The sequence below is a fragment of the Echeneis naucrates genome, chromosome 19 (genome assembly GCF_900963305.1).
Source record: "Echeneis naucrates chromosome 19, fEcheNa1.1, whole genome shotgun sequence".
Taxonomy (NCBI): domain Eukaryota; kingdom Metazoa; phylum Chordata; class Actinopteri; order Carangiformes; family Echeneidae; genus Echeneis; species Echeneis naucrates.
The window spans coordinates 712,372-737,500 of record NC_042529.1 but is presented as its reverse complement, the minus strand read 5'-3'; the positions used below and the strand labels follow the sequence as shown (position 1 = coordinate 737,500).

Genomic DNA, 25,129 nt, shown 5'->3' with positions numbered 1-25,129 from the left:
TCACCTTCCCTCCATTACACAAGCACGCACACACATATTGTCACTTTTTGTCAATATGTGAGTAGCACAGGGAAGCAATGAAAGTGTGTAATGATGCTACCTGACAGCCCATTAAACCAGAGAGAGATGAGGATGCAATTAGATTGTCATCCACGCTGGAGTTACTGCCGACAAAACAGATGGAGGGAGCTAAAGGAGAGGAGGTTTATTTTTGGAGGGAGCCGAGTCTTTCAGGTTGAGTGGATGATTTCTGCTCAGATATTTGACATGATATCAAATGATTGAGAGCTGATGATCATCGTGTGTGATCAGCTGTGTCATCGCACAGTCTGTTCGCTTCTGGGTTGATTCAGCTGCTGAGTTTAAAAGACGAGCCGAAGATTAAGTTTCCATCAGAGAGAAATGAAGTCGTACTGAGTCGAGGCCTTCTTCACAAAAACCAGCCTGCGCTTTGAACTGAGCTCCTGGTTTTTCTGCAGTTCACCTGGAAAAGGACTTTTACACATCAGCCAAATCATTTCTGACCAACTGGAGAACTGATTCCAGAATATAACCAACATATGTCCAAGCTGAATTCACAAATGATTTCTCCACAAGAACTCCCAGACAGGACTGAACTGAGTCCTCTTTTATCCTCATGAGAAGCAGCAAGCTGACACAAGAAAAACAGAATATATGAGGGCAGGCTGTTTTCTGATGAGCCGAACACAAAGACAAAAATAATACAATGATAGTAAAAATATCCATGAGATGACCACATTTCTAAACTCTTAGCAGGGTAGTGAATTCACAGCAGTATTTTTATTTGGCTCAGTGTTTGCACCTGCTACCCTGCAGAAGTTATAAAAGATAAATACACATTTGAAAATGCTCCAGTAGCCGCTCTGTCTATGACCAAGTCCAAACAGACGTTTATGTGCTGCTCATGCAGTAAATTCTGTTCTTCCACCCTCTGCTGATTTATAACAGAGAATTTAGGAAAAGGAAGACAAAAGTTTGGATGGAATGGTGTTTGAATTTAAGCTTTAATTGTCTTTCGTTTTTCGCTGCAGTGGACCTCACATCATCTGTTTGTCTGTGTCTCTTTCAGTGTAAAAGCCCTGCAGTAAGAGCTTGCTGCCAGTAGGAGGTGTGATGTTCCATCAATGTACATCAGTGACCCCCCCCCCCCACAACAGGCTTGTGCCTTTCAGATTTGTGTTAGTGTGAGTGTGTGCAGTGAATTATGTACCACACTAAATCTAAAAAGGTTCAATAGCACAATAAACTCCGTCATAAAAACACATTTAACATTTTTATTGTTTCTCAGTTACATAATTTAACGCAAATAGATTTTAAATTCAACAATTTTAAAATATTACAAATGATCACATGGTGATGATGATGATGGTGGCATCATGACTGAGGAAGATGAGGGTGATATTAGAAGGTGTGGAGGGAAACACTGTGTGATTACTTCGTGTCGGAGTCGACTTCGCCTGTTTTGGATAATTTCGTTGATCCCTTCAGAGCCTCATCAGAACAGAAGCATTAATTCAGGCGCAGAGTAAAATACAACTTATTCACTTTTGATTGGAACAGATGAAGCCTTGTTAATTAAAACACTGAATAAAGCCGAACCAGTATGATTTCTAAACCAGACTTTTTTTTGATCATCCTAAAATACAACAAACTGCCTGAAAACTAAATAACTAATAGTTTATGATGTTCACACACACAAAAAAAAAAACACACAAAATGAAGTTAAAAAATGAAATATATTAGTTGGTAATATGACTGTTAGCAGTCTCCCCTCCTGGCCTTTCTGAATTAAATCCAACGTTCAGATTAAATGTCCTTTTTGTGATATCAGCAGCTCACACTGTTGATTCCATCCATCAGATACCTGCACAGAAACACTCGTCACTTCTGGGCTTCCGTACAAACGCTGACTGATGAATCCCGGAGCTGTCCGGTCCGCTGTGGTGCTGAACCACTTCAGCCGAGCTGGACTGAGCAGAACTGGACTTAGCCGAACAATTAAAAGATATTTCTGGGTCTGATTCATTTACAAGAAATATCCTTTAATTGTAAGGTCAAGTGTAGTAACCTCCGTCCTCCGGCTTCACCTGGAATGACATCACGGGACAGGTCAGTGACGTCACAGACGCGTCATCATACCTCATCAGCGGCGGCCAAAAAAAAAAAAAAAGGTCCAGGACTTCATGAAACCTCGTCAGGCTGTGAAGACAGTCTCTGCTGCTGAGTCGGAGCAAACACCCCCTCCTCCCCCCTGCTGTGCCGAATAAAAGGGTGTCCTACACCCCCATTACCCCCCCGCCCCCGGTCACGACCCACGTCTCCCCCTCAGCTGTGTCTGATTCTGACCCTCCACGCGGTGCCGGGGAGGCTTTTACGCACGGAGCCTCCTCCGGTCCACGCGTGAAGCCGGTTCGGTCAGATCCCGGTTGAACGGGACCTTCACTCTTCCACCGGGGGGGTGAGATGGGGGGGGGCCCTCCGCTCATTCAGGATTTTCTAACTCCAGACAGCTGCAGAAAAAGCAGCAGTTCGGCTGTCGTTCCTCCAACTGGGAGCGAAGAGAACCAGCAGCGGCTGAAATTTACGCACAAGCACGCGCAGAGCAGCGCGCTCTGAGTAAACTGGGCCGGATCCTCCGGATCTTCCGGATCTTCCGGACTCGGAGGGGAGCGTGTCGAATCCGTGAAACGCCAAGTCGGACTGTTGCAAGTTCTTTACCGGCACCGACGATCTTCTCCTCACCCCCCCCCCCCCCAACCCCCCCACCCCCTCCCTCCCAAAGAACACCCGAACCCACCGATCCGGATCCGGACTCCGCATCGAACTCTCACCCGGTCTCCTCCGCGCTGCGCACCGGCTCCCCTCCCTCCATCTCCATCCCCCGACTCGCTTTTCTCCGGTCGGGCTCCCGGCGCCGGAGATAGAGGCTCTGCAGTCACGTGGGTCGGGTGGTGGTGGTGGGGGGGTGGGGGTGGAGGCGGGGGGGGGGTCTGGAGAGAGGTGGAGAGAGAGAGCGCGTCCCTCCCCCTCCCCCCCCCTCCTCCTCCGCAGTTTGCAGTGTGTTATGTCTCAGACTCGGAGGTAGAGAGTCAGAGCTGCGCGTCCGGCGGATCTCACCTCGGAATCAAACCCCCGGTGTGTCCTGTCGTTCTGCCCGGAGCCCTGGAAGCTTCTGTTTCTTTCTTTTTCCACCCTTCCTCCTCCTCTCGACTCCGGCCAACACTTTGGTCTTTGGGATTTGGGTTTTTCTTTTTCTGCTGCTCTTTGCTGGTGATTTCACTCCACGCTGCTCTCGCCGCCGCTGCTGCTGCCGCTTTTACGCACCGACGCTATTTTGGATTTTGCTCATCACTGGAGAAAAAACACAGAAAGCAGCGAGGTGGATCCGTGGATGCGCCTTTTTGGCTCGAACTGGAGATGGAAATGCTGATTTTGTTATTTAATTCCCTGTGGATATTGCAATGCAACACAGTGAGCGCCGACTCCATCATTCACATTGGTAAGACACCAGCCGGGCTTCCTCTTCTTTTTTTGGGAGGGGGGGGGGGGGCTGCAGGCAGGGACCCGTTTTCCTTTTGGGTTTGTGACATTTGGACAGGTTGGTGTTCGAGTTGAGTTATGTTTAATACTGAACATTACAGTTTCTGTGCATGCACGCTGTCAAACATCCAAAGATCCGACCTCGCTCCTGATTATCATTCCGATCGGTGCCAGGAAGGAGGCTGTTGCATCCAGGCTCAGACGCACGCATCAGCGCAGCCTGCTAGAAGTGCCCGCAAAGTGTTGCGCCACCCCATCCCTCCCCCTTTCTCTCTCTCCCTCCCTCCCCCTCTCGTCCCCCCCTCCATCCATCCCTTCCTTCTTCCCGGCTCATATCGATGCATATTCACATTCACATGCAGGAAACCTGAGGGAGGAGAAACTGGCTGTTTGGGGGGTTTTGCTTTATCCATTAGCCTCCCTCCCCCCCCTCCTCCTCCCCTATCCCTCTCTCCCTTTCCTCCCCTCATCTATAAGCCTGAACTTTGAATTGGACGTGAGTGAAATGTTAATGAACTCTGCCAGGAAAAGACATGACAGAGGGGACAAACGCCGACTGTTTGGGCTCTCAAACAGCATCACAACCGAAAGCCAGTTGGCAGAGCGGAGGAAGCAGCTCCACTTTCTTTTCTTTCCTTTTCTTTTTTTTACATCATCTCATTTCCTGTGATATTAGTAAAATCAGTCTTTTTTCCTGTGAAAGCAGGAGTTGGAGGAGGATGCAGAGCAGTCAGGTGGGGGGGGGGGGGGTTGGAGTGACTGATCACACACTCAACAGCTGCACACACTTTTCCCCTGAACTAACCAATTTGCACTAATTCCACTTAGAGGTCTCACTCTGACCAAATGCAGCCTTCGATTGGGAAGAGAGCCATTCACTCTGGAAAAAGGAGGAAGTGCAAATAATAATAATAATAAAAATAATAATCCACGGGCTTGACATTTCTGCTGCAGCTCAGTCCATCAAGCCCGGCCAGAGGCAGCACTGCGGTGGCCTGGATGGTTTCGCCAGGAGAGGGGGGAGAGAGAGGAGGAAGCGGATAGGGTGGAAGAGGGGGAAGGAGGAGGAGGAGGGGGATAGAGCTGTTCAGATAAAAAGAACACACTTCCTAAACCAAAGCCCTGAATCTCCATTAAGGGGGGATGTCAGGTCCATAACAGTAAATAATGACAAACTGGTGTCACGTGAGATGACTTCTAATTTCAGCAGCAACCAATAATGTGTTGAATATTCATGTGAGTCATTAATCTGGAGGAGTGGGAGTCTGTTTCTCTGTCTCATTACAGAAAGAGCTTTATTTGTAGACACACTGTGAGGAAACTCCTCCTTTTGGCCACTTCAGAATAAATTTCCAGGCTGGATCGAGGGATGAACTGAGGGACAGATGGAGGGATACTTCACCAACCCACAGGAGGAAATCTGCATTCAATCCGCACATGGAAACAACCGAGAACAGTGATACGGGATTATCCAGAACACAGAACAGTAAATACGAGATACAACAAATGAGGGGGCGATGCCGACCTGTGAGACCAGAGTGTTCCAGCTGACACTCAGACAGCACATTAAAGAGGACAAACCTGCATATTCATTTTGGTTCCTTACAGGAGAAAATCTATTGATCTCGTTGGCCTCGAATAGATTTTCTTTTTTTTGTCACTCATCTGAAAACCTGCAGTGGTGACTTGCAGCATAAAATGTCAGAGTTTCCAGGATAAAGAAACCTGCCGCGCTCCCGGCTTCAGTAGACTTCAGTGAAAGATGAAATCAGCTCTTGAAAACCTTGGCCTGTGATTCCAGGCTCGTGTTGCACCTCCACAGCAGTCAGGCCGCGGATCCCTGCCGGTTCTTACAGTACAAATCACAGCTTGTAGCTCAGAGACCTGCAAACTCCCTCCAGTAATGGAGCAGCAGCAGGAAGCCTCACACAGACGGCTGCAGGATGCTGAAGTCTTTGCAGATCCACAATGTTATTTCTACTGCTCAAACAGGATTTGAATGTTTTGGTTTTCTCCAGGCTGGACTGCCTGTCTGACCATAAAAACAGATTACATATATAAATATATGTGCTCACCGGTCCCTCCTTAAGCTGTTTACTCCTCCTTAAATGACACATTATCTGTGGTTTTACACTCTAACAATTTAGAGTGTATCCTCACTGGGAAATAAGCCACCGTCTTCAAATTGTTCCCTGTGGCAGATCGTACAAATGGTTTAGTGAAGAATCTTCATGCAGCCACAAACCAGCATATCCTGAATTCTCAGCAGTGATCCGGTCTGAGGAACACCGTTTCTGCGTTTTCATATCTATCAGAATCATTTTCAGCCCTTTTAAAATGGACATTCGGCTCCAACTGTCACTTTCCCCAGGCTTTAATATAACACCCACTTCTCTCAGATGAAGGAGAGTTCTAGTCGACGTCTTCAGAGCGGACTGGAGCACTCCTGCTCCTCATTGTTGTATCTGAGCCTCGTTGGTTGATCAAATTGGTCAAATTTAGAAAGACGACATAACATCACGATCAGATGATCGTTCAACGTCAACTGGAGCCTCAGTCTCCTCCAGCAGCGTAGTGTTATGATTGGACCTTCATCCTCTGACCGCCCCGTCATAGGCATCAGTGCGTTGAGGTTCTGAGTCATTCATTCACAACAGCAGCTGGTTTCCTTAATTAGCCCCGCCCCCCCGTTCTTTGGTTGAACGTGTATAAATCTGTGAAAACAGCTGCTGCGGTGTGAAGCTGTCACGGAGACTGAAGGTCAGAGAAGAAGCAGCACAAATCCATTTTGGCCTTTAATTAAATATCAGATATGGAGCTGTCAGGGAGGTCCCCCCCGACATGAGGGGGGGCTCATCAGACCATCTCGCAGAAAAGAGGAAGGTAGAATCATTCTGAGGAGCAGACAGATATTTAAGTTGTCAAACTTCAACAGAAAAAATCATTGTTGTCTGATGGACGTTGACAAACAGACTCTCCACATCGACTCCATAATAACAGCTGAGGGGAGAGCTTCATTCTGGGGGGGCACAGACCACCTTTCACCCTGACAGCTGGAGAACCTGCAGGGAACAAAGACCTTATTGCTGTCAGGGGACCACATTAGGACATAAGGAGACAGGAAATAGGGAGGAAGGAAGCTCAGCCAATTCTTCTTTTTCTAATTTTCCCTCCGTAGGCCGACAGCCTTGACTTCTTGTTTATTCTGCTTGGTTTGATTTATGAGCCGCTCCAAACGACCCGATCAGGCCAGTCTCGTCTTTCTGATGTCCAGTGTCCTCCATCTGTGGTGAAGTTTGGACGTTAATCCAACAGATATTTATCAGTTGCACGAACGTTCATTGTGATCCAATGTTGTTGTATTTGTGTGTTGTTTTTTTTCTGTGGGGTTTTAATGCCCTTTAAAGAACCTCGTGATGATTCAGAAGCTTTTACAACCTGAGACAAAAGCGGAGCGATCCACACACCGGCCTGTGAAACATCTAAAACGCACTGAACGCTCGGGTCAGGTCTCGGTGACTCACTCTGAAAAAACACCCTCCTGCTGGTCCGTCTCCTGCTGCGTGTCTTCCTGTCCTCCCTGTGGAAGCTTTTCCAGGTCTCTGGGTCCTAAACAGCCCCTCAGGCCGAGCAGATAAAGAGTCACTTTTCATAAGGAGCCTGAGGAGGAGAGATTACCCCATCCCTTGAGCCAGGCATCTGACGGGGGATGATTTACGGCTAGCAGAAGGAGATTGTTGCTTATCCTTATCCGGGTTTGGAGAGGCGAGCTCGAACTGCAGGAATCCAATCTGTCCAGACCGCCGGAGCAAATGAACAGCTGCGGCCTTTTCTCCGCACGCCGCTAAACGAAATAGAGTAACCCAGTTAGGGAGCTTCGCAAACAGCTTCCTGCACTATCTCAGCAAAGACTTAGCCGGACCATTTACCTGCACCACCTGCACACGCAGCAGCAGCAGCCTCACGTTTCTTCATCTTCACTGTGACAAACAGGTAGAGGAGACTGTGTGGGCTGATGCAGAGGACAGAAAACCTGTTAGGCTAATAACAGGTTTCTGAATGATGGTATTTTTGTACTGAATGTTTCTCTGCTGACACTGAATCTCTTTAAAAGTGTTTATTCTCTGAATGAAGCTTCGGAAAAATTCACCAGATTAAAAGTTTGTCTCCTGGACTGCGACTGGACTGCGACTAAACGTCCCAATGCAGCTGGTTCCTTCTCTGCTTATATGAAGTTAGCGCAGTGGAGTCATGATGCTTTTAATGGATTTCATTTAGAAAACACTCCACCGCACTTTGAATGGCTAATGAGGTAACACAATGAAAATAAAAAGGCAATCACATGCTTGTTAAAGGCCGCATCCTGCTGGGGGACTGAGCCGCGAGGTCGAGGGCTGCGAGAGCAAAGAGAAGGAGTTTGGTTTGAGGGTTTGTCTGGATCTGATAAAGAGAGAGCTCGCTCCATAAACACAGCAAACAAACAAAGTCAACAACAAACAAAACACCAATATATGGCTGAGACGGCGAAGGATGAAGCTGCAGCTTCGGCTATTTCTGGTGTCATCTGGGCCACATGAATGTTTTTTAGATTCGTACTGACGCTGTCTGAGTTTGGCTGGTCATCTGTGAGCACGTTGGAAGGAATACACGGCCGGAGAGGTACCAGGAACAGGCAGCTGGAGCGGATAATTGCTGCAGATGTGTGTTGTTGGTCAGTTTCTCGTCACCCCGTTAACCCCATTACGGTTGTTTTTGTACAGGTTAGTGAAGCGTTTTGGATTTATTAAATAAATGAGAATTAAAGCAATTTGAGGAACAAGCCTCAAATTTTCCGTCTTTGTATTAAGAATGAAATCATCTTGTTCAGTTTTTTATTTTCTGGAGCAGAGTACTGCAGAGTACTTCGCTCTTCCGTTTTGGTTTTTTTTGTGGTCACATTTATCACATTCTGTCTCTGCAGCGTCACATGTCCACGTGCACAGACTACATTAATGGATTCTACCAACCCGAGTACCAACCTTAGCCAAGACCTGATGGCCTGTTTGCCAGCCAGCGTGTTTTCTAAAATTATAATTGTGTTCTAGTTGCTGGTGTTTCACAGGAGCTGCTGAAGCTCAGTTACAACGTGTGATTATCTTTCTTGGGTCTGACTCTTTGCTCTGGGCTTAATTTAAAAATTTCAGTTTCACTGCAGTTGAAATTGAGTAGAAGAGGAAGTAGTTGTGAGTAAAATTGTCAGTTACATGTGTGGAATTGGCCGTTTTATATCCTTCCATTTCACCCTGAAGCAGCTCAGTGTGGCCTTGCTGTCCTCCTTGTTGTTTGTGGTGATAAACAGTCGATGTGAAGAAGCTCCTTGTATGCAGATGCTTTCATGGAAATGTGTTCAGTATTAAAATGGCCATGAGAGATGTCCTTTTTATTTTTCCCCTAACATGCACGGCCCCGGGCGGTGTTGGAGGTAATCTCAGCAGATACACATTTCATTCACATGAGTCTCTCTGACGGTTATTGGCAGCGTTACAGCTGTGGACGTGTGTCTGCCTCTTTGTGTTCCTGTGGAAGGAGCGATCAGGGAATTCGGTTTCTGTGGTTTCTTGTTTTCTCGTTCCAGCAGCAGCAGGTCGGAAGGCTAAAACATTACTTATTTGGATGTTTAATCATGATAATAGCTCTGCTGCTCTTTCTGTGCTCTGATTGGACTCGGAGGGGAAATGTTGCCCAAATTCCTGCATCTTATTAATCATAGTGGTGTTGTTGTTTGTGTTTTGCAACATTTTAAGGCTCTGCATTATTCGTTTAACTTATTAAATCCCTTCTGGCTTCAGATCAGAATAATTTAGACTGATTAAACACAGGAAAACAAATTTCTTACAAAGCAAGACCCCGATTAGCTGCCCGGAGCAGCAGCTTCTCTAATTCATCGTTAACTGAGGTTTGATGACGTAGTTTGTAGCTTTATCTCTTAGCTTAACTCCACGGACCAAAAAGTTTCACGGACCAAAAATTACATTTGCACTTCTTCATATCTAATGTATGATTCATATCCAGATTTCATTTGGAAAAACATGTATTAGAAGCATGGAAGATGTTTTCCACAGTAGAAATGTGAGCAGAACTTTGCTTAAGAAGAGAATATTTCAGAGTCTGCTGTAAGAGTTTCAGTCATTAATATTCTTGCCAGCACAGTAAGTAATCCAGGTCATCACCTCTCATTGCAGGGGGGGGAGTTTAAGTGTCTGTGTCCAGTAAAATATAAAAGACAACGAATAAATTGTATTCTCGTGTCCAACAGTCTGCTGCTGCTGCTGTTTTAATTCCCTCACGGTTTCAGCCACCGGTGATTTGCCAGTGGGCAGCTTAAAAGATAAATGACATCCCTTGTATCGCCGCTGATTAAGCCTTTAATACGGACTGATTCAGGGAGCGATGAGAGAAGCAAAGGCCTGCGAGTACGAGCGCACTGACAGCATGTGGAAACTTGAGTTGACTGAAGGAGCGAGTGCTCCAAATAGAGGCAAAGAGTAAAGTCCAACCCAACATTTCATCAGAGTGAAGTCCGGCTGTGCCAGCCTTCAGAAGAAAAGTCTGCTGATGAATGTCAGGGCTCGGCGTTTAGTCTTTTCTGTTGCAACGATGACTGACAGTGTCTCTGCTGGGTCTTCCTCTCTGCAGGACTGAAGCAGGCTGCTTGTCCATCTTTCCAACAGCAGAGTGAAAGTGCCATAACTACAAACTGTCAAACAGTAAATCCACCAAAATAAAGCTGCTTTTACTTTGAAATCCTGTTGCTGTCTGTGGTGCTGATATTATTATTATTTTTTTTTATAAAGTGAGCCTCACAGTTCACACAGCAGCCCAAACAATGAACACAGACAGATAAACTGAAAAAAAAAAACTGAAGCTACCAGCTACAGTTCTGAATATTTTATTCTTCTGTCACTTTCTGCCATTTTGAAGCACGCAGCTTGTGTTTCGTTGGGGGGGCTTTTTTTTTTCCTTTGTAAACCAGCAGAAACCAAATATCTGCAGGAGAGGATGGAGCTCAGGGTTTGGATTTATTTAATACCGTGCTTTTGTCAATTCTTCAACCAGTGATCCAAATAAAATCTCCCATTCAGGAGGAAAAAATGCTTCTTTCTTATAAAATAAAGAAAAATCAAGAGATCATTTAATAGTTCCAGTTAGCAGCAGGTTCTTCATAACAACATTGACACCCAGTAAGAAGCCAGTTTATGGTGGCTGCTAAAACCCCAGTAAACCAGCCACTCGCTCTGGTTTTTCCAGCCAACAGTGGACTGCTGGTTGATTACCTGCCAGAGAGAGGAGGAGGTCTGATGAACTTACTGAGAAACAATACACTGTTTTGTTCCATCGCTCACATAGAATTGGATTTGGCAGCCGGCGGGTGCGAAGTCCCCACCCTGTATGTAGCACATAGGAGTCTGTGCAAATACGCTCAAAAGGCCAGAGCCCAAATCACACATTCATTTTCCAACTTAAACAGAATTTCTCTCATCTCTGTGGCATTTATTAGCTATTCAGCTCAGTCACAAATTCAATAATCTGACCTTAAGGATCAAAAAGAAATGTGCAAATTTTATGCTAAAATGTCAAGCAATGCATCTTGGCACTACATTTTATGTACAGATTGCTTTCTGCTCATGTGTTGTCATGTAATTGTCATGTAATACAACCACACCAACTGCTGCCACTTAGCTGGAGAAGTAAGGCCTCATGAAACTGGATTCTGTGAAGATGTGGAGACTGAACACTGAGAAGTTCCCTCAAGGCTGAGCTTCAAATAAAAAGAATCTAAATCATATTTAGCAAGTTCCTGAAATGCATTCATATATCGATGTCCAGTAGATGGACGGTAACTGTGGGTGCTGCAGGGAGGTTCTGGGTTCTGAACCTGAAGAAAAACTCAACAATAAAGCATCTATCTATTCCAGGGTTAGGGTTCCTGTTACTGTCTTCAGTTTGATCGTTTATTTATTCACCATGCTGTTTATGGAGATATTCTGAAAGACAGGCGTGAGGAAATGTGTGAACTGGCCCTTTAATTTTCTGATGAGCTTCATGGAGGCTCAGTCTGGACTCCTCCACCTTCAGCCCTCATTGAACTAATTAAACCTGCTGCTGTGTCGGCTCCCTCAGCGGACCCCGACAGGTGCAACAAGAACTATTCTTAATTGAAATTGGTCGACTGACTGCAATTCCAAAAGTGGATGATTGATCGATCAAGCCTGCGAAGTTAGGCAGCCTTCAAAGGCACGGCGAGGATGTGGGTGCTGAGCAGAGTTCATTTGGAAACTCACCGAGCTGAATGAGCTCTAGCAGGCCGACAAATTGAATTCTAACTCATGGGCGAGGTTTTCTTAATTGTGCATGACAAATTGAACCAAATCTGGAAAGGTTCATTCATCAAACCGTCCATTTGTCTGCCTCTCTGTCCCACCATATGTTTTTTTAGTCCACACACCCATTTCAGATTTCCCAGATGTACTTAACTCCAGCAGAAGTAAAGATTACTTGTACTTCTGCACTAATTTTCCCTTCAGCCAGTTTGGAAAATTAAACACATGCATCATTTCAGCGTGAGCTTTGTTAACTGCGAGGCAGCAACATTCCTCTTTGTCCGGATCTCCAAATGGCTCTTCTGCTGCCACGCAGACCGATAACGACAAACAGGCTCACCACAAAGTCCATTTAGCAGCTGCTCTGGAACCTTCTGTCACATCACATGGCCTTTATTAGCAGATGTGATGTAGACTCTTCCAAACTTTAAACTCTGATCTTTGACAGCCAAAATACTGAACGTCTTAAAAATGAATTTTGTTGCAGTCGCATCAGATTTATTTTATTTTATTATGATCATTTAATTCATTTTACATTTTATTTATTTCTGATGATTGTTTGTTTCTACGTCATTTCATTTGAATTTGGAAGTAGCAGCTGATTGGCCGAAACGTCACCACGTGACAAACCCGCTCACCTGTTGGTGTTTTGCCTGCACGCGCAGAGCTGAACCCAGAAACAGATTCGAACGAACCGGACTCGAAGTCCAGCGAGTGTTTCTGAAGGCAGCTTCGGCTCTTTGGACGGACGGTGTGTGAGCTGGTGTGACTCTGACTTTGTGTAGTTGTGTAATTTCGGTGTTTTAAAGTCAAATGTTTGAAAAGTCACCTTTCTCAGACTTTCTCAGCATCGTTGTTGTTGTGTTGTGTTGTGTGTCGAATCAAACATTAGAAAAGTTCAGTGTGGACTGAACGGACTGATTGTGAGGATGAAATGTTTGTGTAACAGGAGGAACAGTGTGGTCCAATCTGACCTCGGCGTTGTGTGTCGTTGTGTTGAGCTGATCCGATTCCTGCTTTGTGTCTTTAGTTCAGTTTTTCCTTTCTAATCATGTACTGAAACATAAATGTAGTTTCGGTCTGTTTTGTAATTGTGTGGTGGATGTTGTTGTTGCCATGGTTACTGATTGTTCATTTTACCTCTTATCCTGAGTGAACCACTCAATGAGAAACTTACAGTGAAGGAAACACTTGTGTGTGCATGTGGTTCTTTTTTCATTGTGTTATGAAACTCTGGCAGGACGTCTGCTTCATTAATGACACTTTGGACTTTAATGGCTTTATTTTATGTCTTTACCTTTTATTTCTTGATTTATTGGGTTGTTTCCAAAGTGACATGTTGCATTTGCCCTGTTAAGGTTCTTTCTGTGTACATTAATAGTACGAAGACTGATTAGACAGGATAACGTTTGTTTGTGGTTAAACTCAGATGGAGTCCAGGTTTGTCCCGTTCTCATGCTGATCCCTTTCTTCTCCCCGTCTCAAACCCATCCAGGTGCGATATTCGAGGAGAACGCAGTGCGGGACGATGAAGTGTTCCAGCTCGCCGTATCTGACCTGAGTCTGAGCGACGACATCCTGCAGAGCGAAAAGATCACACACTCTATTAAACTCATCGAGCCCAACAACCCTTTCCAGGCAGTGCAGGAAGGTGAGCTACTTTCTGTTGTCAGACTGTGTGTGTGCTGATGCTTGTTTGGACTTGTTTGCCTTTTGTAGATTTGTGGTTTGTTGTTGCTGTGTTTGTGTGTGTGTGTGTGTGTGTGCGCCGGTCTGGACTGTTAATCTTTAGATTTAGCTGATTTTGTGTGCTGATGAAGTATCCCCACGCTGCAGAGCCTCGTGTTGGCCTCCTCGCCTCCTTTTACTGTTACTGCTTCCTCTGAGACGTGCAGACGAAGCTAGGGGGAAGCACTGAGTCGAGCTGCACTCGATCCAGCTGTAATTTTCCATATAATTGCCAACAAAGAGGCTTGCAGGCCTCTTAGCTGTGAAAAGAGCCGATATGATACTGAAAGCTTTGCTGAGAGTGTTTATGTTCAGACCGGAGGCTCCAGAAAAGGCACAGATGATGATGATGATGCTGGTAAACAGAATTTTTGTTTTGCTGCAAATGGTGAAGATTGATGTCGTTGGGATGATTGTGGTGATAATGGATGCCACTAATAATGCTTCTGATGAATATTGAGATGCGGCTGATGATTGGAGCGTCAAGGACGACGCTCCCTGCAGTGATTGTTAAGATGATGGAGAAAATCATGTTTATAACAAAAATAATTTCAGATATGCGAGCCCATTATGTGTGGAGGTGTGTGTTGGACTGTGGCGATAATTTGGATGCTGGAGTGTTGTGACAATTGTGTTGTTGATGATTATGTGATTGTTTGACTCATAAGAGCCCTCTGAATCATCCGGAGCTCAAATCGTTTCTAAAGCGCACGCAACTTTAATCTTGAACTTGAAACTTTAATCGTATTTTGACACACAACTCAAAATGCCACAGCAACATTACCAGTTTTACTCTGCAGACGTCCCGGAGTTGCTCCGGCAGCCAAAGCTGTAAACAGTGATGCCTGACAAACAGGGTTATTACTGCAGCATCTTTGACCGCTCTGTCAATATTTAGTAACTTGAGCAACTCTGTTCCTCCGCTGGAGACACATCGGACGGCTCCGAGTCATTTAGAGCATAAAATATGGACTACAGAAGGAGAGCGCGATCAGAGATGACGCACTCCAGTTCAGTCTGTCAGAAAAATTTTCCTTCCTTTTTTCTTTTTTAAGCTTTAAGGCTTTAGCCTCAGGTGACGCCATCTTGTTTCACTCAGCTTTGATAAGAACGCAGGAAACGGGGCTTTTTCTCTCGGAGAGGAGAGGCAGCGTCAGCCGATCACCAGCAGGTCTGGCCAGGGGTCAAAGGTTAAAGTCACACTTCAGCCGTGGAGACAAATATATGTCCCTTATATAGTTCACATCTGGACACAAAACATCGTAGAAATGGTTTAGTTTGATGTGCAGAATCAACTCATCCAAATGTTTGCATTTTTAATAATAAGCTGTATGAAAGTAGGAAAGTTGACGTTGTCACTCAGTGATTAAGGAGACGTCATTAACATTAATGGAGGCGTTTGTGTTCCCTGCGCTTTAATCACGGCGGCGTGCGGCTGCATGTCTGCGTTTTGCTCTTTGGAAGGTCGAGGAGGGGGGTCACCTGTGAGTCTGCTCCTCGTCTCTGCTGACAGTCTTTCTTTCCACTGCTGTGAAAAAGCTTTAAAAGCGCTTATTCAGTCAAATACTGTTAATAAGGTGAAGAATTCCTCCTTGCCCTCTTTGATTTACATTATTTCCTCCCGGTCTTATCGGTGTGGATCTCTTGTCGAGCTGCTTTCTGTCTGTGCCGGCTGTTTTTGCCAAATATTTTTCAGCTGAGTCGAAGATGATGAGGCGGGCCCATCATGTCCGTAGTAAATTTAGTTGGCCTTAGCATTAGCCACCCCATTAAATATATGGCATTCAGCACCTGCGCTGCTTCTCCCAGAGGGTTAATGTGTCTGCTTTCATTTCACACAAGTAAACGAACGTTTCAGTGTCCTTCTTTCGCCGTTACACACATTTTGCCAGTAAAAACGACGACATTATGTTTTTAACAGACACAAAGAGAGAAGACTGATAGTGGAAGTTGGGTTGTGGGGGGTGGCTAAAGGGGGGGGCGGGGTGATTGCTGTGCATGATGGGAGACTGTGATCAATACATGCTGGTGAAAGGTTGGCTGACTGTGTGTGTGTGTGTGTGTGTGTGTGTGTGTGTGTGTGTGTGTGTGTGTGTGTGTGTGTGTGTGTGTGTGTGTGTGTGTGTGTGTGTGTGTTTTTATGTCAATTATGGCCCAGCTGGCTTGCTGCTCGCCATGACCTTTCTTCGAGCTCCCATGATCCTCGGTCCTCTGAGATGGGATTCACACACTGCTGTGTGTGTGTGTGTGTGTGTGTGTGTTGTGGGGTTGGATGGAAAAAAGCAGCTCGGTTGCAGTTCTTTAAAGTCGGTGTGTTTTGGAGGTTTTTCCTCCCTCCTGTTTTTCGGACTCTGCTGATGTTTGTTTGGTTTCTGTGTTTCTGATGAAATATTTTTTCTGGAGAACCAACTGAACTTGGTGTGTGCGTGTTTTTATTATTTTATATTTTATATCGTGTATCTGTTGTCTGGATGTGCTTGAATGAAAGTTGTTGTGCTTGGTGGTTCTGAGCAGCCGGACGGCTCTTTTGGATCATACATTCAACCTTTTGTAAAAAATGAGCTTGGTTTGGTTTTTGACAGTACGTTTAAATTCAACATGCTCATCAGCTCTGTGGTCAAAACCAAAGTGGACTTTTAGAGTCATATGTGCTCTGATGAGAAGTCGGCCCGACGACTGTAACCGTTCATCAGCCCGCTTCCAGTCTGCTTCAGGATTGATTTGTGTGCTTGTTGTTTTCAACGCTCAGCACCTCCTTATTTATGTGAGCTTTGACACGTCGTCACCTGTCTGAGATTTGAGGTCATCCAGACTAAAGACTGCTCACAAACCTTTTTTCTTTGGCTTTTTTTTGCGTGTTTTTGTGTTTTCTTAGCTCCTTTTGTTTTTGTGAAGCACTTTGGTCCACTGTGGTTGTTTTTTAATGAGCTATATAAATAAATCTGACCTTGACCTTAGAAACACTTGACAGAAATCTGATTTATTACTGTTCTAAAATTAGAATGGCTCATTCCTTTGAGGAAGAAAAATGATGTGAGGCCGGTTTAAATTAAAACCTTCTGATTAGAAGAGGAGGAGGAAAAGTGATTTAAGTTTGGAAAATGGAAACTTTTGACGATTAATGAAAAGATTACTCTGACAATTTTGATTTATTGACAAACTGTTTAGTCACTTTAGAAAATGTCAAACTTTCTTTGGTTCCCATTGGCAGACGTCTGTTTGGCGTCATTGTGAATTCAATAGTTTTGTGAGATTTTGACAGACATTTGTCACAGTTGACACGCCAAACAAAGAATCTGTCAACTGAAGTGATGGAAGTGGCACTGATTATTGTTGTGACCTTATTAAAGATGTATTGTTTGTTTTTTTTTTTCTGAAAAATGGACAAATACTGAACAAGTTTCTCCAAGAAAAACTAAAAAGAAGTGACCTTGAACTTTCAGGTGGGTCAGGCTGTAGGACCTGACTGCTTTGGGGTTCAGTTGGGACTCTTTGGACAGGACAGTTTTACTGATGATCTCAGTTTCCCTTGAATTGTGTTGCTGAATGTGTCCGACTCAAAGATCCTTCTGTCCGGTGCTCTCAGCATGAAGCCCTGACTGATGGATCCTGTTTCAGGAGACCTGCTAACATCAGGCTTCAGTCTGCAGAGGACGGCTCTGTCTTCTGACAGTAACATCTTTCCAACTTTGACATCAGATCAGTTTTGACAGTCACCTCTTTGCTCCGCTTCATGTGTCTTTTCACTTTGTGTGTCGATGGTTGTATGTTTGGACTTCATCTTTAACCCAAAGTGCAGGAGGCGACGGCGTCTGTTCTGGAGCCGACTCGTCTCCATAAGTCAGCCAGCGTAGCTGAGTGGCGCTTTCTTCCAGTTCCTTTCACCGCAGAGATTCCTTTGTCATAATGGAGGCTGTTTATTCAGATAGGAGTAGCTCTTCATCCACGCAGGCAAATATGCAACACTTTAATGCCATCGACAAACCGGCTGCTGAAGCCTCTGAAGGAAAATCTCACTGAAACCATCTGTCAAAGCAATCCGCTCAGATTACATGCCTGGAGTTTTCAACAAAGAGGCTAAGACAGAGAGCTGTTTCTCTACCAGCTCTAATCCCTTTAACACGAATCAGCTGACTTTTCAATAAATTCATCCCGCCTTGTTTGTTTTCCTTCGCTGATGGTACAGTTGGTTCGAAATGCGTCACTCTCGTTGACCCGTCGGTTTGTTGTTCGGATATAATGTGATGAACTTTTCAACACTGCTAACTAATTCTTTAATTGGCTTTTCAATTCAAACAAATTAGGCTAATTGTCTTATTATGATCCTGTCCGGCGCAGCTCAATTACTGTATAATTAGAGGAGAAATGACTTGATTGGGGAAGTCAGCGATGGAATTTGATGTCTCTCATTTTCATTTCCTTTCTGTCTTCCCTTTTTTCTTGATTTATTTCCGTCCTTGTCGTCTTTTGTTCCCCTTCCATATGAATGAATTCCCCCATTTCCTTTTTAATTCCTCGTCCATGTGATTGTTTTCCAATAACTTGCCTTTTTTTTCTCTTTACTATTTAGCACCCTATTTATGATTTTAATGACTTTATTTCTGTTGTCATGAATCAGGGCTCATTTCCTCCGAGTGTGCCACATTCATTTAGGTGTTTTCTTCCCCTTCTGTTTATTTGTTGGCCGTCTTGTTTCATCTTGGTCATTAGTGGTTAAAGTCATTTTGGCACAGCGATTTGTTCTCTCCAGACAGTGCTCACATATCCAGAAAATCTTCTATACTTTATTAAAATCCTTTAATTGTCCCAAATTTATTGCGTCTTTCATAATTTTAGCAGATTTGAGCTATTTAGGAAAAAATGCTCTCTGTTGAACGGCTTTTATACGATGTGATCATATGAGCTGTTTATTAACTTGGGGAGCTGTGGAGGATCCGTCATGTTCGGACCTTTGGACTGATGAAAAGTCGCCACCAGGCAGCTCTAATTGAGGTCAGGTCTGAATTCACACACAGTCATTTACACTGATGACAAACGCACTCCTGAAGACACACACACACTGCCTCACATTAGGTTGCATTTTTAGCTCTTATCTCAGTTTCTGTCTGACAGGATGACAGTTAAGTTATAAAGCTGCAAAACAGCGAGCAGCTTTCTGTTAGCTGTGTGTGTGTGTGTGTGTGTGTTGCTTGCCCGCCCGTCTGTATTTTTTATTTATTTATTTATTTATTTTTTGACTGACAGCTCATGCTGTCTGTTCTTAGCACACAGAGTGGCCTCATCTGTCTGACAGCAGCAGGTTTACACACTTAAAGACAGAAAACTTCACCGGCTGGCAGTGAAGTAATGCAGCATATCGTGTATACTCCAGACCAACATGGATGGTCCTGGATGGTCTGCGTCCGAAGAGCTGGACGTCTCTACTCCGGCTCTGCTTCTGACACTTCAGGCCACAAATGTAAGCGGCAGCCTGTGTTTATATGTCACACACTGTTATCGGCCATATCTCCACCACACACGCCGGCTGTTTTCTGTAACTACAGCAGAGCCTGAAGGCTGATGCACACTGTGTTCTCAGGTCAGAGGCTGCAGCAGCTGCTGGAACTCTCCATGTCTATTATTGCATCTTGTGCCCGATAAAGGAGGATCTAAAAAAACCACCCCACACAGACGGTGTAGACTTTGTTCTCATGCTAATGCTGCTCATCTAAACAGACAGATGATTGTGTGATCGGCCGGATTCACAGCTCTGATGTTTGCTGTAATCACTTCCCGGTCTGATCTCCCTCTGTTGGATGGCAGTGGTCCAACGTTTTAAAGTTACCTGGGCTCAAGTAGCTGGAGTTGTACAGGATGATTAACAGCTACAAGTAGAAGCTGCGCATGTTTGTTGTTATTTCTTTTAATATGTGTGTGTTTCAGGCCTTAGCCTGGTAATCCCCATCGATCGCTGCAGATTAGTGGCTAAAGACGGCCGTTTCTTGAAATAAATCTGGGAAAGTTGATTAAAAAATGATGAATTATTGCTTCCAGTGCTGATGAGTCAAATGAACATGTTAAACAGTGGAAATATATTCAGCAGGAGACACATTTGCTCATTTTTCCGTCCCGCACTGAGGAGGAAGGAGGAAGCGAGAGAAAAGAATGGATGAAAGATATCCACAAGGACACGGAGACGAAGCCCTGGGCTGAGCTCCAGCTCCGGCTCCACTGCGCCCCACGCATGACGCACACAGACACACACACACACACACATCGTGTTTAGTGGTTTCAGTTGGTGATCTGAGTTTTGCTGAGTGTGTCTGAGCGATTCAGCTACTGTAGCTGCCACTTGCACTTTCTTCTTGGAGTTAAATTCTGTCTGAAGCTTTTCTTTGCATCTCTTCACTCACCTTTTTTTCTTTTGTGATGTCAGTAAATTTGAAAGACATTGCACGGATCCTTGTTCAAGGATGTTACTTCATCACAGATGACTCAGCTGGCAGCGATTCATTTGACCTGAGATAAAAGTCAATCTCGGTTGAATGGAATGAACGACAGACGTTTTTAAAGGAATGAATGGATTTGTGTTGCCAGTTTGTTTCATCACAATAATGTTTGCTATAGAAATCCACAGCGTTTTTAAAGGGATGCTGTCATTGCTAATGAAACAAACATGATAAATTTCCTTGATGTGGTCATACCTCCCCACCTGATTTCCAGGTGGTGTCACCGCTCAGCAGCTGCTGCTTCCATCTTGCCAGCCGATAATATTTCAGCGGCCCATGCTGATGACTGTTTGAAACAGAATCATAATTAAGTGATACGTGGTCTTCTCCCAGCCAAACAGCCAGATGTGTTGGCAGATCAAGTCTTACGTCTTGGTGGTCGTGGACGGTGAAACTGACATTCTTTTTAATATTCAAACATATTGTTGGGTGACAGGAAGGTGATCACGTCAGGTCTGTTTCTCCCTGCTCTCTGTTTTTAGATGATAATGTCACTTCCTGTTTGAATTTGTTAATACATTTGGCAATATCGTCCCTCCCGTCACGGGAAAAAAGCTTCTTGAGCTTGTTAATGCTGTTTACTGTCACTCGTAGGACGGCAGCTTGGTTGTTCTCAATGGCAATTTTGGCCTCATTTCAAAAGGCATACGTGGTGTGTTTTAAGTAGGCGTTCAAATTAAATTCACAAGTCAATATTTCATAAATGATGCGGCGCACAACCATTACGGTTTTGTAAGCAAAGGTCTGAAATGGTCCATAAATCTTCCTTGAACCTGTAATGGCCCCCACTTTGATTCGAGCAATCGTTTTGGGAGTGAAGATGACGTGTTTACGACGACCGAGATTTCATTTATGGAATAAAAGTCTTTCAAATCTTTTCATCAGCCAACTTCGTCCACAAAAATACTCGGAGAGCAGCTGAGGTGAAAATTGCTTCATTAGTATTCTTTGCTCTTCTTTCACGGAGCAATTACCAAACATTAGCTGCTTTTTTGTAGTTTATCAGCGGCACAATATAATAACAGCTGAATTATCTTCAATGCAGAGTGCCATCTGTTTTTCTCTGATGGAGACTGTAGCTTCTTCAGCTTGTTGCTGATTAATAATCTGAAGTTGGCAGCAGGGATGGGGGGGTTGGGCTGTGATTCAGACCTGGGGAGGTCTTAGCTGCTCGTTCTTCCCCTGAACTGATGCTGTCAGTTGGTGTCTCTGTTTCTGCCGAGCTTCCCTCCATCTACCTCTCCCTCTTCTGCTCAATCAGCCCTGTTGGCCTCCATCGCTCCGCAGACCTCCAGGATATTTCTCTGCGTCTCTTCCTAATTCAGCTCCCAACGTCAACCTGCTCCTTCATTTTCAGCCGTTCACGTGGAGCGATGGAACTCTGTAATTTTAATACTAACAAATATGGACACCAATTATAACATCAAAACTGAAAGCGAGTCTTTCCACCATATTTTTTTCTTTTTTGTTTTTATAGGTTTTAGCTTTTTCATTTTTAATTAAGTCACATATTTCCTCAGCAGTTGAATGTCAATTATTTTCCCTAATGAAACTTTCAAATTGAAAGTCTAAGCTAGAGGAAGTAAACACATTAAACTCTTTCATAATGACGCTCCGGCCACAAAGAGTTTTTCTCCTTTTTGTCCATTGTGCTTTGAATGAAAGTAGCTTTACTGAATGGTGTCCACTGCCCGGCCCTCCGTTAGTCACTCCATCACGAAGCTTCCTGCATCACCTGTTTCATTACCATGCAAATGAATTTCATTATCACTTACTGCTGCATCCGCGCACTTCAGCAAAAATGGATAGATGGACAAATGTGACCGGGAGACTTTGGAAATGTTTGAGTGGAATGCTGGGTGATTGTGAGGAGGTCGGATTCATTTGTTTTCTGTGGGGATTTTTGTGCCTGTTAAGAAATGGAATCGGAATTGGCTGATGTTACATTTAAAACCATTTTCAAGCAACAAAATGCAGGAATGCTTTAAATGGAGCTGACCTCATGTCAACCAGCTGTCTTTCCTTCACCAGCATTAACGTTTATAATAAACAACCTTTTCTGATCGAAATGAAAAGTGTAACGAAATGGATTCCGTATTATATCAACCTGCCTTCTCTTGGACTGATAATTGTCTCCAGTTTTTATTCTGTCTGGTGTGCTGCATCAAGGCTTGATTGTGTAGTCGTTATACTCGTGCCGTTCCTTCGATGTTTACAGTTCGCCTCCTTTTCTTCCCCGCTCTTTGACTATAGTTTGGTCCGATATCTATTGCTTCATAAATCCAGTTCTGTCAATATCAATGGCCATAACTGCCTGTCCTAAAGTGCCCAAGTCACTCATATGTGGGGAATTTACATCAAGCCTCTGTAAGAGTGCAGGATCTGCAATGAGCCCATATTTCCTCTTCATCACAGCTAACTGGAGATAAGCTGACAGCAGCTAAAGCTTCAGTGGTGCCATAGATCAGCAGCCGGCCATCTGCTTGTCATTTCTGATTGGCCACATAAATTTAGCCCTTTGTCTTCTAAATTTGCAAGTGTCCAAGAAGATTGAGATGGGAAAGGTCCCGGAGTTTGTCCAGACGGGAGGGGGAGGGGGGGGGGGGCATAATGGAGCATAAGAGGACATAATCAGACAAACACTCTGGATTAAAAAAAGTTCTTCCTGAGTCACTTCATCTGTCCTTCCTCCCTGTGAAGCAGCAGATTGTCCTCACACACACAGAGTAACTAAATACTTGATGTAATTAAAAGAATTAGATTTTGCCAAATTTCCACAGTGGGGACAATTAGGTTTATTACTGCGATAGCCATTGGCAGCTCAAAATGTTAACAACCCAGGATCAAAACCACAATTGCCTTATTTGAAACGGCAGTCACCCAGCTGGCAAATAATTTCTGTAGGCGATTAAAGGCATGAGAGACCACAACAGAGAATGGCCTGGAGATTAAGTGTGGTGGCGTCAAACTGTGCAGGCCTTTGTTGGCGGTATTTGGCAGGAAAGAACTTTAAAGGTGTTAAAAAAATAATGAGCTGCGTTGGTTGTCTGTGTACCAGCGATCTGAGCTACTGACGACGATCTTCACAGAATTATAGTTTAACAATAGAGTCCGGCCACAGTTTAATATAAAGGCCTCCTATTCTAATAACTGAAGTTGACTCATCCCGCCCAGCATCTTTTTGGGGGAGGTTTGGTTCAACTGTCTGATTGTTAAACTACTTTGATGAATTTGGATGTGAAGTTGTCGGAGTCTGCCTCGATGTAGGCGGTCTCATCCTCTCAGGGTTTGTTTGGACAAGCTTGGCGGAGCTGGAAAAGTCAAAGTGTTGACAAAGTAAATATAATTTAACGACAAAACTCCAATTTAACTAAACATGTGACATTTGGCCATTTTGGCTGATGGTGAACGCTCTGGATACTGAGAGTGAACAGATGGTTGAAGTGAAGAACAATAAATAGACTGGATGTCTGAATTTCATACTGGCGTCATTAAAGCTGTTGATTTCTATTTAGGATTAATCCAGTTTGGGTTTATTTTACGTGCTGGTGGGGATTTTTGTGCCCGGCAGCAGGATTATTTTTGATTCAAACAGAAACACCTTGTTACTGCATCGTCTTTATTTACGCCGATGACACGCTCTACTGCCGGTGACAGCGGTGAAGAAGATCCTGACAGATCTGCCCTGCCGCTGACACGACGGATGAAATTTTACAGAGCGATTTGCTGTGATTCCTCGAGCATCACGATTTAAAACTGCTGTAAGGAGTTGACTCGAAGGTGGCGAAGGGGGACTTGGCCGATCGATTCAGCTCCAAGTTTCCTTTCACCCTCCGTCTTGTAAGAGATGGAAGATAAGGAGGAGGTGGTTTGATGGTTTTTATTTATTTATTTATTTATTTATTTATTCACAAAACACGGCTAAAATTAGAAGGGAAAAAAAAGAGACGAGTCTCTGTTCCAACTTGGTGCTTTCTGTGATTTGCAGCCTCTCTGGCAGGTGAAGATGAAATAGTTCCAGCTGGACTGATTGATAGACGAGGTCTGAGGTCATTGACTGTCTCTTTGAGTCTGAAAAGCTGAAGGCAGGTAACCCATGAGGAAAGTGGATGAGTGCACAGCAGATTTTCCACCGAACAATAAGTCAATCTAAATCAGAGCTGCCAGTTCATGGCAAGAGAATGTGAAGAATACTAATGATTATAAATTCACAGCAGCAGCAGAGCTTCAGTGAACTTCCAGTAATCTGTGAAAATATAAACAAATCTCCAAAATGACCACAATAGGCTCAGAAAACAACAAAAAAAGTGTGCAGATGTGCAGTCTGAAAAATAAAAAGATCATTAAAACTCCCATCATGGTTTTCTTAAACACCAACATAACTCGTCTTTAACAGCTGAGTCATTAGTCATAAAACCACAAACCAAATGTTGTAATATGCGTCGGGTGTTGACGCTGATGTCACCTCCAGCTTCAGCAGATTAGACGGTAGAATAAGTTTTGGTGACGTGAAGCAGCATGTGTCGGTCTGAGAGAGAGCGAAACAGAAAGCAGAGGACCAGAAGAAAATTTTATTTACACGAGCTTTCAGATAGCATAAATCTTATTTTGGTGATGGGGCTGCTTCCTCCACCCACATGCACTCACCGCAACAAGTCCAGACTCCTGCGGGGATTCTCAGGAAAAAAAACCTCTGTGCATGTGTGAAGTCAGTAACGGGGTAAATGAGGCAGCCTGAAGGGGAAGGAGGTTCAACACTCATCACAATTCTGTCACAACACACCAAACGGTGCAGACTGATGGGGGGATTTTTTTTTTTGGCAGGCAGCTTTGAATCCCAGACTGCAGGAAAATCCTGCTGAAGGTTGTGAAAAAGTGAGCTCTCTCCTTCCCAGAAGTCCTAATGCTGAATGACCTGCTGTGGGACGACTTCGCCTCATTTTTATCCGATCGGAAAAACAAGAGCGAAAATGAGAAGCATGACTTGCAGAA

The 25,129-nt window shown here is 44.3% G+C and overlaps 1 protein-coding gene across 1 annotated transcript in view; it reads left to right on the top strand.

Moving 5' to 3' along the window:
- The first annotated feature begins 3,438 nt into the window (after positions 1-3,438).
- LOC115059889 (glutamate receptor ionotropic, delta-1-like) overlaps positions 3,439-25,129 on the top strand; it is a 251,243-nt gene continuing 229,552 nt past the window's right edge. The window contains exons 1-2 of the mRNA XM_029527635.1: positions 3,439-3,520; positions 13,417-13,572. Coding sequence (XP_029383495.1) covers positions 3,439-3,520; positions 13,417-13,572 — 238 coding nt within the window. The remainder of the gene's footprint in view (positions 3,521-13,416; positions 13,573-25,129) is intronic.